The 13,922-nt window shown below is 45.4% G+C and overlaps 1 protein-coding gene across 1 annotated transcript in view; it reads right to left on the bottom strand.

Annotated features, from left to right (window-relative positions):
• impg1a (interphotoreceptor matrix proteoglycan 1a) overlaps positions 1-13,922 on the bottom strand; it is a 139,517-nt gene that overhangs the window by 32,488 nt on the left and 93,107 nt on the right. The window contains exons 10-11 of the mRNA XM_078557563.1: positions 9,803-9,879; positions 7,573-8,767 (exon numbers count right to left, since the gene is read on the bottom strand). Of these exons, the coding sequence (XP_078413689.1) occupies positions 7,573-8,767; positions 9,803-9,879 (1,272 nt within the window). The remainder of the gene's footprint in view (positions 1-7,572; positions 8,768-9,802; positions 9,880-13,922) is intronic.

Genomic DNA, 13,922 nt, shown 5'->3' on the forward strand with positions numbered 1-13,922 from the left:
CCACGACTCGGATGTGCCCTGCAAGGTGTTACACAGCTGGGGTTGGCCAGGCTGCACTGGCGCTGCAGGTAGAGAGGAAACTAATCAATGCTCCTCTGTCCTTTCAGGAGATGACAGCCCATAGCAACATTGAAAGGCCACGGACTGGCAGGGGCCCAGTTAACCTCCTAATCCTTCCCAGATGCAAACAGGATGCCTTGGAGCTGGAGCACCTCGGCCAACCAGCCGCGGAGAGGCTGGGGTGTCAGATGAAGGTAAGGATGCAGCGCACAGAGGTGAGAGTTTCAGATGCTGCAAACATTCTTGTGTAGAATGTAGATTCCCCGTTGATCATTGAAAGGCGATGGCACCATGATGCAGATCTCCATTGTCTCACCAGGGTGCCTGGCATGCACAGTGACAGGGTGATGACTTAAACTAATGACATATCATTGTTCTCCCTTAGGTTTGCCACCACGCACCCAATCGCAGAACCCTGAAGATCTAACCCTAACGCCAGAGGACCGCCAGGCTCCAGATTACCTGCGTCACCCCTGTTCTCTGAATCAGGCAGCAGCACAAATACCAGAACCTTGGTGGGCATTAGATCTTCGGCTAGAACGTCAGTGCACAGCGGTGAGGGCACTTCATACTCGCTTGAGGTGCAGGCAGAGGCAGAGTGTTCCCAGGGTGCCGGCAGTTGGTGGACTGCTGGGGACCAGGACGATGCGCAGTTGAAGAAAGATGCTGGATGTCCAGGAGGATCTGGTGGAGATCCATGAGGGTATGCGTGCCATGGTCTCCGTTATGGAGGAGTCCATGCGGAGAATGAGCACTGTAGTGACCCTCATGGCCGACTGCACTGCCTCCTTGTAGTAATCTGAGATGTAATAACCTTAAGGTGAGTATTGTAATGTAAGGTCACATGATCTTATTGTCCAATAGCAGAGTAGTGCGGGCTACCTCTAAGTGAGAGAATCTTGAGTTGGTCACTGATGAGTGAAGACAGAGTTTTATGTTGTAAGCACACAAGTATAGTTGTAGAGTTAGTTTGTAAATAAACAACCTGTTTTTATTCTAACAATGATCTCCTGATGTTCTCTGTCTCTGTACTGGCTAGGTCACCCTGATCAAAGCGTGCAACCCGGATCCCTTAGCCCCAACAAACTAAGGGCACTGGATCCAACACTCCTCCGCTGAGACCGTGGCGACTCTCATGGAGTGGCAGTTCCAGGAACAGAATGAGGGGTTCCTGGGGTTGTGCTCAGACCTGCAAATCCTCACACAGGCACTGAGCTCAGGTGGTCAGTGTCCGTGTGGGAGATGGATGAGGCACCCAGCATCCCAACTAGGTGCCCGGCTATCAATGGTGAGCAGGGAGGTCCAGAGTGTCCTCACGTTGGCGCACAAGCTGCTTGTCGTCTCTGCGGGCTCCTCTCAGGGTGCCCTGGATGACGGCAGCAGCTCCTCCACCCCTCTGCCAGTGAATGTGGCATCTGATAAGGCTGCAGCGACTGGGGAGATGCCAGCCATGGCACTGGCCACTCCCTCCCAGGCGGGCCCAGCACAGACTCCACTGACCAGAGGATGACTGCCAAGGCCATCAAGGCCAACAAGACACCAGAATCAGCAGGCTGTCTCCTATGCCAGTGCTAGCGAGGGCGGACACCAAGACGTAGCAATCGCAAACTTAAGTTTAAGGCACCTTGAACACAAGAGGGACTGGTCATGGGTGAACTTATATTGTGCAATGTTTTGTTTATTTTTACTGGGCTGGGGTTGAAGACCAGAGAAGGTTCTGTTAATTTGTTATGAATGTCAACATGAGATAAATTTCCTATTGCCTGAGTATGCTTCACCTTTTTTATTTAATGTGGTGCAGGGTATGCCAATATGTAAAGCTGGATGTGAGTGGCTCGAAACGTTATTGCACAGGCACTGAGTGGACTTTGGGGACAAACGAAAGGGTCATTTCAGACACCCGGGATGGAGGCGGCAGCCCTGGCATGAGGTGGAAGTTAATCTTTGGTAGTCTAGCTGAAGGAGCGTTGGATCAAGGTGTGCCTGATGTCCCTACCTCCCTGCAGGTTACTGAGGTCTGCCTCCATGCCCTCTACATTCTCCTCAATGAGCTCATCTTCTGACTCACTACTGGACTCATCATCTGTGGCCTGTGCAACTGTGTCAAGATCCTCTTCCTCCAGTGGGCGCCCCCTTTCCAGCGCCATATTGTGGAGAGCGCAGCATGCTACCACGATCAGTGACACCTGCTCTGGGGGGGGGTATTGTTGTGCACCCCCTGAATGGTCCAGGCATTGGAAGTGCATCTTGAGAAGACCTACGGTCCTCTCTATCACCGCCCTTGTGGAGGCATGGCTCGTATTTTAACGCTTCTCTGCCTCTGTTTTGGATGGCGGAGAGGCGTCATGAGCCACTTCTTCAATGGATAGCCCTTGTCACCCAGCAGCCATCCATCCAGCCAGGCTGGAGCACTGAAGAGCCTCGGCACCTGGGAGTGTCTGAGGATGTAGGTGTCGTGGGAGCTGCCTGGGTACCTTGCACAGACTTGTAGAATCAGCATTCTGTGGTCACACACTATCTGCACGTTCATGGAGTGGAAGCCCTTCCTGTTGATGAAGGCACCGGGCTCACCTGCTGGCGCCTTGATGGCCACATATTTACCGTCTATTGCACCCTGGACATGGGGGAAGCCAGCAATGGCCGCGAAGCCTCTGACTCGCTCTGCCTGGCTGGCCTCGTTCGTACAGTAAAGAATAAATGTCATTACCAGCCTGAACAGAGCTTTTGTCATCAACCTGACGCAACTGTCGACAGCTGATTGGGAGACTCCACACAGATCCCCCACTGAGCCCTGGAAAGAGCTGGAAGCAAAGAAGTTGAGGGCCACTGTGACCTTCAGAGCCACTGGCATGGGGTATCGACCCAGACAGTTGGAGCTGATCCCAGGTCCAATCATCTGACAAATGGAGGTGACTGTCTCCCTTGAGAGGCAGAGCCTCCTTCGGCATTGCACCTCAGACATATTGAGGTAGCTGCATCACCACCTGTCAACCCTGGCAGCAGGATAGTGGCATCTTCTGCGGTGCCTTCTGCCTTGGACTTCCTGCTGGCCCTGCGCCCCATGTGCCTGCGCCTCTCCTCCCCTGGAAGCTGCATTGGGACACCAGGCCTCCTCTCCCTTCTGCCCCACCTCTTCCTCCTCAGAGGAAGTGCCACAAGCGGAGGCCACAATCCCCATTCCCAGGGTAACGGAAGGCTGTCTGATACCTGGAAGGGTCCACATGGTCTGAAACCTCTGGGGACCTTTGGAGACATCAACGAGTCCAATTTGAAGCCTGGAAATGCTAACAATGAAGCCCTGAACAGAGATGAAGCTGCCAAGTACCAATAAGTCACCAGCAGCAAATTATGTACCAAACTCCCCACTACTGACACTGGCAATGTTGCTGGCCCCTTTTCCCCCACTTGTGGATGAGGTTTTTGAAAATGTTGGCTGGCCGCCTGCCTGTTTTGCCCATGCGATGAGTGCGACATCACACGGGCAATAAAAATATCACCATCAATTGGCTTTTTAATGGCCTTAAATGGCCTCTTAATTAATGGCGGGCGCAGCTCCAGCACCCGCTGGCACCCGCCAACCGAAATATCGCACAAGTGCGCGATGACGTCCGGACACTTGCCCGATGTCATCGTACGCTATTTTATGCCTGATCTGGTCAGGCGCCCGCCCACCCGCAGGACGTAAAATTCTGCCCCATATTTCTCACTGCTGACATCAAGTCAACATGACTGATTGTTATATGACGTGAAGCACTAATTAAATTATGTCACCAGGTAGCTGGGATCTCCCATCTCTGATGGCCAGGAACACCAAAATGTCACTGATCTCCAGTGCCTCCTCTCTGCAGTTGTAAGCTGCAAGATTTGTGGAGGTCTGCTTTTAGTTCTCTGCCTCTCCTTGTGCCCTGTGCTCTCTTCTTATAGAATCATAGAATAGTACAGCAAAGGAGGAGGCTACTTAAGGCCATCAAGTCTGTGTAGGATCTTTTGGAAAGCAAATACACTGGTACCACTTGCTGCTCTTTCCCCAAATTCCTACAACTTATTCTCTTTCAAGTATTTATCCAATTTATTTTTGAAGGTTACTGAATCTGTAACCACCACCCAAATCCTAACCACATGTTGGGTAAGAACATTTTTCCTCATGTTGCATCTGGTTCTTTTGCTGATCACCTTATATATGTACCCTCTGGTTATCAACCATTGGAAACAATTAATCTTTATTTACTCTATTTAAACCCTTCATGATTTTAAACATCTCAATCAAATCTCTAAGGAGAACATCCCGAGCTTCTACTGTCTATTCACATACTGTAATCCTTCGTCCCTGGAGCCATTCTAGTAAATCTTTTCTAAACCCTCTTCAAAGCTTTCACATCCAGTACCCAGAATTAAGTGCAACATTCCAGAGAGAGCCAAGCTAACGTTTCATATAGCTTTAACCTAACTTTCTGGCTTTTGTACTCTGTGGCCAGGATTCTACAGCTCCGGCACAGTGTGTCTCACCCTGGTGGATGCGGCAAGCCATTTAAATCTCCAGTCAGTTCGGCGGGACCGTAACATCCTGGTGGCTGGGAGGGCTGTAAAATCCTGGCCTATGCCTCTATTTATAAAACCCAGGATCCCAAGTGGATTATTAACTGCTTTGATAACCTGTCCTGGCACCTTCCAAGATTTATGTCTAACCACCAGCAAGTGCTTCTTGAAGTCTATTACTATCTTCCTCATTGTTTACTACACTTCCAAGTTTTCTGTCAGGTGAAAATTTCAATATTGTGCCTGTACCTCCATGTCCAAGTCTTTAATGTATATCATAAACAGCTGAGACCCTAGTACTGAACACTGGCGAATACCACCTCCACCCTGTCTGAAAAATAGCTATTCCCCACAATTCTCTACAGAAATAAAAATACCTGGAAAAACTCAGCAGGTCTGACAGCATCTGCGGAGAGGAACACAGTTAACGTTTCGAGTCCGTATGACTCTTCAACAGAGTTCTGAATTCTGTTGAAGAGTCATACAGACTCGAAACGTTAACTGTGTTCCTCTCTGCAGATGCTGTCAGACCTGCTGAGTTTTTCCAGGTATTTTTATTTTTGCTTTGGATTTCCAGCATCCGCAGTTTTTTGCTTTTACCCCACAATTCTCTGTTGTATCCCTTAGCCAATTTTGTATCCTTGCTGCCACTGCCCCTTTTGTCTTATGTGCTTCAGATTTGCTAAGTAGCCTAATATGTGGTACTTTATTGGTTGAGGCGAATCACCTCAGCCCCAGGAGTTCCTTACACTGGTGTCCTAGCCCCAACCATCTTCAGCTACTTCATCATTGATCCCTCTGTCCATCATGAGGTCAGTAGTAGGATTGTTTGCTGTTGATTGCAAAGTGTTCAGTATCATTAGTGATCCTCAGATACTGAAGCAGGCCATACCTGCAAGTAGCAAGACCTGGACAACATTTAGACTTGGGCTGATAAGTGGCAAGTAACATAAGAGCTGCAGATGCACCACCTGGAAGTTCCCCTCCAAGCCACTCACCATCCTGAATTGGAAATATATCGCCGTTCCTTCACTGTCGCTGAGTCAAAATCCTGGAACTCCCTCCCTAACATGTGGTGTACCTACACCACATGGGCTGCAGCAGTTCAAGAAGGCAGCTCACCACCACCTTCTCATGGGTAATTCGGGATGGACAATAAATGCTGGCCCAGCCAACAATGCCCAGTGAAAGAATAGATTAAAAAAATGGTGCCAAATAAATACCAGGCAATGACCATTCCCTGCTGAATTTCAACAACATTATCATCACTGAATCCCCCATTATGAACACTCTGGGGGTTACCAGTGACCAAAAACCTAACTGGACCAACCACATAAATACTGTGGCTACACTCTGTGATGAGAATCTCCCGACATCACAAAGCCTGTCCACCATCTACAAGGCACAAGTCAGAAGTGTGATGAAATACTCTCCACTGGGCATGCGCAGCAGCACAACACTCAAGAAGCTCGCACCATCCAGGACAGAGCAGTCACTTGGTAGGCCCTAACATGAACCTGAACCCATCCACCACCTTTAAACGTTCACTCCCTTCACCAACAGCACAAGATGGATGTAGTGTATACCTCCTATAAGGTGCATTGCAGCAACTCACTGAAGGTCCTTTAGCAGCACCTCCCAAGCCCTTGAACCCTGCAACCTAGAAGAACAATGGCAGCAGGTGCTTGGGAACACTACCACCTGCAAGTTTCCCTCCAAGTCACACGACACCCTGACTTGGAAATATACTGGTGATCATTTACTGTTGCTAGGTCAAAATCCTGGAACTCCCACCCTAAAAGCACTGTGGGTATATCTACACCACACAGACTGCAGTGTGTCAAGAAGGCAGCTAACCACCACCTTCTTAAGGAAATTACAGATAGGCAATAAATGCTGGCCTTGCCAGCTATCCTCAAATTCTATGAATAAGAAAGAAATTTCATTTGCCAATGTGGTGAGGTTTTAGTATGGTTCTGTGTAGTATGGTTCAGACCTGCTTGAGCATGAAATGACATGTTGACGCCGGCCAAGCGTGCTGACATCAACGCGCAGCTGCGCGATAGTTCAGTCAGTGGGCACGCACCAGAGCCAGCAGCGCGCCCGCTAACAATCAAAAGGCCTGTTAAGGCCATTAAGTTATCAATTAACGTAAAGTTTTCACTGACCGTTCAACCTAACGGTTGACGGGCAGGTGAAAAGGCCAAATGGCCTTTGCATTGTTTTGGAAACCTCATCTACAGGAATTTTTCATTAATAACAGGTCCCTAGACATGTGACAGAGTCACATGAGGAGACATGTTTTATTACATTTTTATTTTCAAATTTTTTTTTTCATCCCCCTTAGGCAGCTCCGTGCCTCGGAGATTATTCAACGCTCATTCACACACATGCGTGAAGTTCGTGCTTGCCCCGCTTGTACTCCTCCCCCTCCCCGCACAGGCAGTGCTCAACACTGCTGCTTGTGTTTTGCCCGCCAGCGTGAAATCGCGGTGCAGTGCCAATCAGCTTCCTGACCCCCCCCTGCCCTCCCCCGCTGAGCCCGCCGGCCAAGGGCAAAATCCTGCCCATATATTCCTATGCAGGTATAGCCCTGTGAGAGTTTAGTGCTATATTGGTTTGGTCCTGTACGAATCTGGTCCTGTACTGGTATTGTTCTGAATTGATATAGTCTTCTGTTAGTATGGTCTTGTGTTGGTTTAGTGCTGTACTGGTATGGTCCTATGCTGGTCTGACCCTGTGCTGGTTTGTCCTGTATGGATACAGTCCTATTCCAAAATGGTGCAGTGCTGGCAAGGTCCTGTATTGGGATGTCCTTTCTTGGTACACTACTGTGCGGCTATAGTATAACACCATTATAGTACTGGTATATTCCTGTGCTGATATGGTCCTGGGCTGGTATGGTCCTGTATCAGTATGTTCTTGCCTCCTCCCTGGACCATTGGCATAACTAACAATTCTTTCCAATAGACTCACCTTCTATCCCACTTATGCCAGTTGGTGATGTCCAGCCTGTCATTGTATTGATATCATCCTCTCCTGCATCAAACATTGGCCCAATTCTATTGTCACCAGTGGTTGTCTGGGAAGGAGTGATTATTGTACTTGTGCCCTGGTCATCTTCCACAGAATCTCCTGGCACAGTGTTAGCTCCTGCCTCGTGATCAAAAATAAGTGGATAGATTGTAGTGAGTACGATACCGCCAGACTGCTGTGCATTTTCAATGATGTTTGACTCTATGTTTTCCTCATCCATGTGTGGAATAATTTGCTGTATGTAAGGAGGCAATGTGTTGGCCTGCTGCTCCTCTACCAGTTGCTGAACATTTGCATCCAAGTGTAGCTTCTGACTGACTGGTTGTGTAGTATAAGATTCTGTGATGCCAAGGGTAGTATAGCCATCTTCAGTCTCCTTGGTGGTGCCCAGTTCAGCTGGAGGGGCACGTTCAGGTTGTGTAGCAGAAACTGTGGTACTAACAATATTTTCATCTACAGTGACGTCCTCCTCTATTTCTTGTGTGTGTTCAGGCTGTGTAGTTAGAGGAGATGTGGTCCTACCAACATTCTCATCTGCAGTAACATCCTCTTCAGTTCCCCCATGAAGATATACCTCTGTTTCCTGCATGTGTTCAGCCTGTACAGTTGAAGAAGCTGTGCTACGAATGGTTCCTTCACCTTCAGTAATAGTTGCTTTGGTCTCCACTGTGTATTCGGGCTGTTCTGTAGAAGAAACTGTGACACCAACTATGTCCTTATCACTGGTCACCTGTTGTATGCCAGGTGAAATAGGGGTGGTTATAATAACCTTTTCTGAAATTATATTCTCACTAGTGATTAAAAGTGTGTTTGTAAATGCAGGGCTACTGATCTGTTGTCCACTTTCAGTCATGCCTCCTTCAGAGCTAGTCTGTGGCACAGATGTGGTCTCCTTCTCTAAGGATAATGGAACAGTGAATGAAGGTTCTGTCACAAATTGGTGACTTGGCAAATCAGATGGGACAGTAGTGGTTACAGTTGGAATGGGAACTGTGTATTTGGCCTGTACTACAGCATCAGTTATTATTTCATTAATGGCTTCTTCGAGTTTTCCTTCATAAGAATTGGTTGGAATCCTCTCTATCAAACTGTCCTCCACAAATTCTTCAGTAGCAGGTGGACTTAAAACTTTATCCTAAAAAAGAGAAATAGATATATTTTTGGAAAATGCATCATTGTGTTGCAGGCCATAATAGTGCTACTTGCTATTTTAATTCAACTTCAACTTTGGAACTCTTTCTGGATCTTCCTGCGTTGCCACTTTCCTCCCTATTTTTCAAAAGTGTCTTCAAAACTCTCCTCAGATTGCATCTTCAGTTCCCACCCTAACCCTTTCCATGTAGTCTGCTTCTCCCTCCTGTTCCACTACATCTGTTAATGTAAAGCTCTTTGTAATGTCCTGCTCTATATAAGGGGAATGATAGGAAAGTGAGCTGGTATAAGAACCGTTGATAACTTTAATGGAGAGACTAATACTTAAAGAGTACATTACAGCATGTATGACCCCACAACACTCCTTGTTAAAACCAACATTCTCAAGTATGTTTTCCATTATCTTGAGGTGTCGCAGTTTCCTTCCCAGCCCATCTTCCCCCATTTATTGTCAGATTATATCTAAGCCATTTGCATCATTTGAAAGCTATTGAAACGTCCAACTATAAAGCAAAATAAGAAGAAATAGATATTGCTTTCTTACTGATCTACCTTGTTTAATTCTCCAAGCTCATCCTAAATCTAAATTAACAATTTGTCTCTACCTCCCTGGCATTAAATATCACATGGATGGAATGCTGGCAGGAAACTCTGACGGGCAAGTGACCTCCCTGTACCAGAAACCAACTGATTTTCCTTCCAATGGGTTCTGTAAGGAGAAACTTTACTCTCTGCATTCTGCCCTGACTATAACAAAAACCCACATTTCTAAAATGAAGGGGAGGAGAGTTGGCTGGTGCAGGTGATGGAGAAATGTCACAATATTGGTACCATGCCAAGCATCCGTCCCTGTCAATCTATTGTTGACAAGTGAGCAACTAAACACAAAGCCCCTTGACAGAATGGAGGGTTACTCCATCACTTTGTAAACATGACACTCCGGAGCTGATGTATACTAGGTACGATAAATGCTTTTAAAAATCTGTCAAAGAAATGTATAGGATGCAAGGCACAATACCGGTTTGATGGGAGTTGGAGCCAAGTTGGGATCCTGTTGGTCGAGACCATCAGATGCTGCCGGAAGAACATTTATTTCTGCAGGGACAGAATCAATACTCCGTGTCATAAAACTTTAATGACATAAATTAGAAAGAGCAAATTTAGAAATTCTTCTTTAATTTTAATTCAGAAATTCCTTAAATTCAAAATCTTTGAGTAACCTCTTTAACCAGAATGATAAGAATGTGGAACTTGCTACCATGAGTAGTAGTTGAGGTGAATAGCATGGGTGCATTTAAGATGAAGCTAGAGAAACACCTGGCAGAGAAAGGAATAGAAGCTTATGCTGATATGGTTAGATGAAATAAGGTGGGATGAGGTTTGAGTGGAACATAAATATGACATGGACCAGTGTGGCCAAATGGCCTGTTTCTGTGCTTTAAAAACAATGTACTGACTCTACTGAATACTGCAACTACTTTGGATACGAGACAGTAGATTCAAGTACGAGTCAACTACACTTTGAGTTAATGCAAAGGAAAGCTCCCTCTACTTTGCTACAACAATGTGCATTTGTCCCAATCTACCCTTACTATAGCAAAACACATTTGTTAATCCATGCTTGTTGCAAGTTCAGTATGACATTTTCCATTTCCCTCATTAACTATCATTGTGGTTTGAGAATGACAACTTAATGCCAATCAGAAGTGTACAATGAGAAGTTCTGTGCTGTGGGCTAATGGTCATGGGAAGTGGGTATATACAGCTTTTCAAGTAATTTTAATGAGAATATTTAGAGCTGGCAGAAAGAGAAAGCTCAGCCTGTATTGGATTCAACTCAAGATTCTAATGACCTCCATCACCCAGACAGTATTAACTAGAACTGCTTATATTTATGCTGTTCTAATGAGATGAGATTCCGGTTAATATGAACTGAATAAATCCACCTCAATAGAATTGTTTCATGTTTCAAAATTGTACAATAATTGAAAGACATGGCAATACTTAAATCTAACTTGAAACGCATATTTCATCAAAAATAAAGCACTATTGTCTATGATGGGTCGCACAAATAGAGTTAAAGTCAGTTCCTGTGACTGGTCTCAGCAGGGTGTAGAAATTACATATTCTGGCAGGGGTGCCAAAGACATTGATATTTGAGGATCAATTGCTGCCACTGGAGACTGATCTCATTGACCAGTCAAAGCACTGCAACTGCTCAATAGGTCAAGTTATTCTATTCAATTCTAAGCATCGTATGGAGCTATATACTGCACATGTTTGGCAGCCTTATTTGTGTGGGCAAACACTGTTTTGAATACTGTGCATGTCTGACCATGCAAGCACAGTTACGAGAGGTACACTTTCAATATCCATTGTCCTTGTACAACCTTAAGGAGCTATAACTTGAGCAGCATTACATGAAGTCACTAAACCATCAGTTGCTAATCAGTGGGCTCCTTGGTAATGTAGAGACATATAAGAAGCAATCAGCCTATTAAATCTGGTCTCTATTATAAATATGCAAATTGTTATTCATCTTTCAGATGAAGAAAATTATATGACAATATCTCCCTGGACATGTTGATTCTGAGGAGAATAGGAAAGTCTTTATTTATTGTAAATCTACTAGCTTTGATGGGTGATGGACAACTGCTTTATAAAATATTGTATATTGGAAATGAATCAAAAAGCTTGATATAAATTGGGAAAGTTTATGTATGACATTAAACTAGGGAGGGAGGAGGGAACAGCAGACAATTCTGATGAGAAAACTACTGATTCAAATCTGCCAGCATCAAAACTTGTCAAATCAAAACTGACAGTGGTGAGATATATGAAATTCATATGTAAGATAGTGCACGTTTGGGGATAAAACCCACAGCACACTGTTGAAGTTGTAAAGGTTAAGTTGAAAGTGTGAATAAATGGTGTATAAAAGTTTAATTCAGAGTACTGTTACTTCAAGATGAACTGTGTCTGTAGGGCTAGGGCACAAGTTCAAACTGTAAAAGGGAAAATTTAGAGAGTGTCAGGGAATTCTTTACAAAGTGACCGTCATAAGGAATTGAGCCTGGATAGGACAATGGAGTCAAAAGCCAGGTGGAGGGAGAACAGTCGGCTTTCAATTAATAGCCTCTATTATCTGTACATTGTTGTGGTTTTGTAATTTTCAAAAATAAAATCTGTTTCTAATGTACCCCTTATCAGATTTCAACAGAATGGGTCATAACAGGAGGAACAGTATTAACAAAAAAGAAACTAAAGCTTGACCAGGCTGGCATTCACTGGGCCAGTAACTACTGTGACCCCAATCTAGACAGGTGTGGGTGGGAAAATGGAGTTTCAGATGGAGGTCTGTGTTTCCCGGCTTGCTGTGGAGTTTTAACTCCAGGACATGTTTTTTTTGCCAGGTTCCTGTTCAGAAGCTTGACTCCCAGTTGGGTGAGGAACACTCTGGAGTAGGCCGCGGTCCCAGGTCAGAGCCCAAACTGCTCCTGGGAGCAAGACGGGAGATGGGGTCCAACTCCCAACCCCAGACAGGGAGTCCGATCCTGGGATCCCGGTGTGTCCAATCTCTGATCCTGGGGGAATTGTTAGAGGTGGAGGGTCCAATCCTTGGGGGGAAGCATTCTTTCTCCTCCCTACCCACAAGTTGTGCTTAAAGGCACTTAACCTCTCCTTGGAGCGGTCCTCGCCTCCCTTCACCTCCGGGTTTCCTGAGGCTTGGGAAACCTGACTGCTTAGGGTTAAACCTGAAAATCCGAGTCTTCTAGTTTACTATAATATTCAATTGGCCAACCCGCCTCTTGGGAGGCTGTTGACTAACCCCTGCTTGTCCCACCTCCATTAAATCCAGAAGTAGGTGGATGAAGGTGGTTGGGGTTGAGTTTGAGATTTTTAACATCTCACCCTATCCCAACCCAGCTGTTTTGGGAGATTAAAATTCACCCTTTGTTTGTTTGCTCATGGGGTACATGACTTTATCTATATAATATAGTCCCCCCAGTAGTACTGGATATACAATAGCCTTCAATTCCATCAATTTCCCCAACACCATTTCCCTAGTAATACTGATTTCTTTCAGTTCCTCCCTCTCATTAAACCCCATGTTCTCCAACATTTCTGGTATGTTATTTGTATCCTTCTTTGTGAAGACAGAACCAAAGTATGTGTTTAATTGGTCAGCCGTTTCTTTGTTCCCCATTATAAATTCCCCTGTTTCTAACTGTAAGGGACCTACATTTGTCTTCACTAATCTCTTTCTCTTCACATACCTATAGAAACTTTTACAGTCAGTTTTTATGTTCCCCACAAGTTTACTCTCACACTCCGTTTTCCCCTTCTTAATCAATCCCTTGGTCCTCCTTTGCTGAATTCTAAAGTGCTCCCAGTCCTCAGGATTGTTGTTTTTTTCTGGCCAACGTGTATGCCTCTTCCTTGGATCTAATACTATCTCTAACTTCCCTTGTAAGCCATGGTTTGGCCACCTTTCCTGTTTTACTTTTGCGCCAGACAGGAATAAACAACTGTTGCAGTTCACCCATGCGCTCTTTAAACCTTTGCCATTGCCTATCCACCGTCATCCCTTTAAGTAACGTTTCCCAATCCATCATATATAAGAGGAAGGCTTGAAAGAGAGCTCCAAGTGATGGAGGAAAGTGATTGCCAGAGTCACAGAGCTTACAGATGGAGTAAATTCCACCATTTTGAGAGAGAAGCCAAATTGACAGTTACAAACTTGTCTGGGTGCCAAAGATCTTAATCAAGCAATATTCCAACATTGGGAAAGATCCTGCCAGCACTGGCAGGGACAAACGTTTTCAGCAAGCTTGATGCCAGAAATGGCTACTGGAATGTGAAGCTTTACAAGCAATCTTCACTGTTAACAAGATTCAACACACCTTTTGGCCGGTACAAATTCCTACAGCTACCTTTTGACCTTAAAGTGGAGGATCTAAGGAGTAGATGGAAAAGGCCATGGCTATCATTTACACAAAGCCATGTAGAGAATCAGGAAAGTTGGAATCAGGCTAAATGCTGACAAATCAATTGCGAGGATGACAGAATGCCAGTTCTTTGGAATGCTGAGCACACCTGACAAAATCAAGCCAAGTCCTGAATGAAGTCACAGCCAT

Source organism: Cetorhinus maximus, chromosome 14 (assembly GCF_964194155.1).
Source record: "Cetorhinus maximus chromosome 14, sCetMax3.hap1.1, whole genome shotgun sequence".
Classification (NCBI taxonomy): domain Eukaryota; kingdom Metazoa; phylum Chordata; class Chondrichthyes; order Lamniformes; family Cetorhinidae; genus Cetorhinus; species Cetorhinus maximus.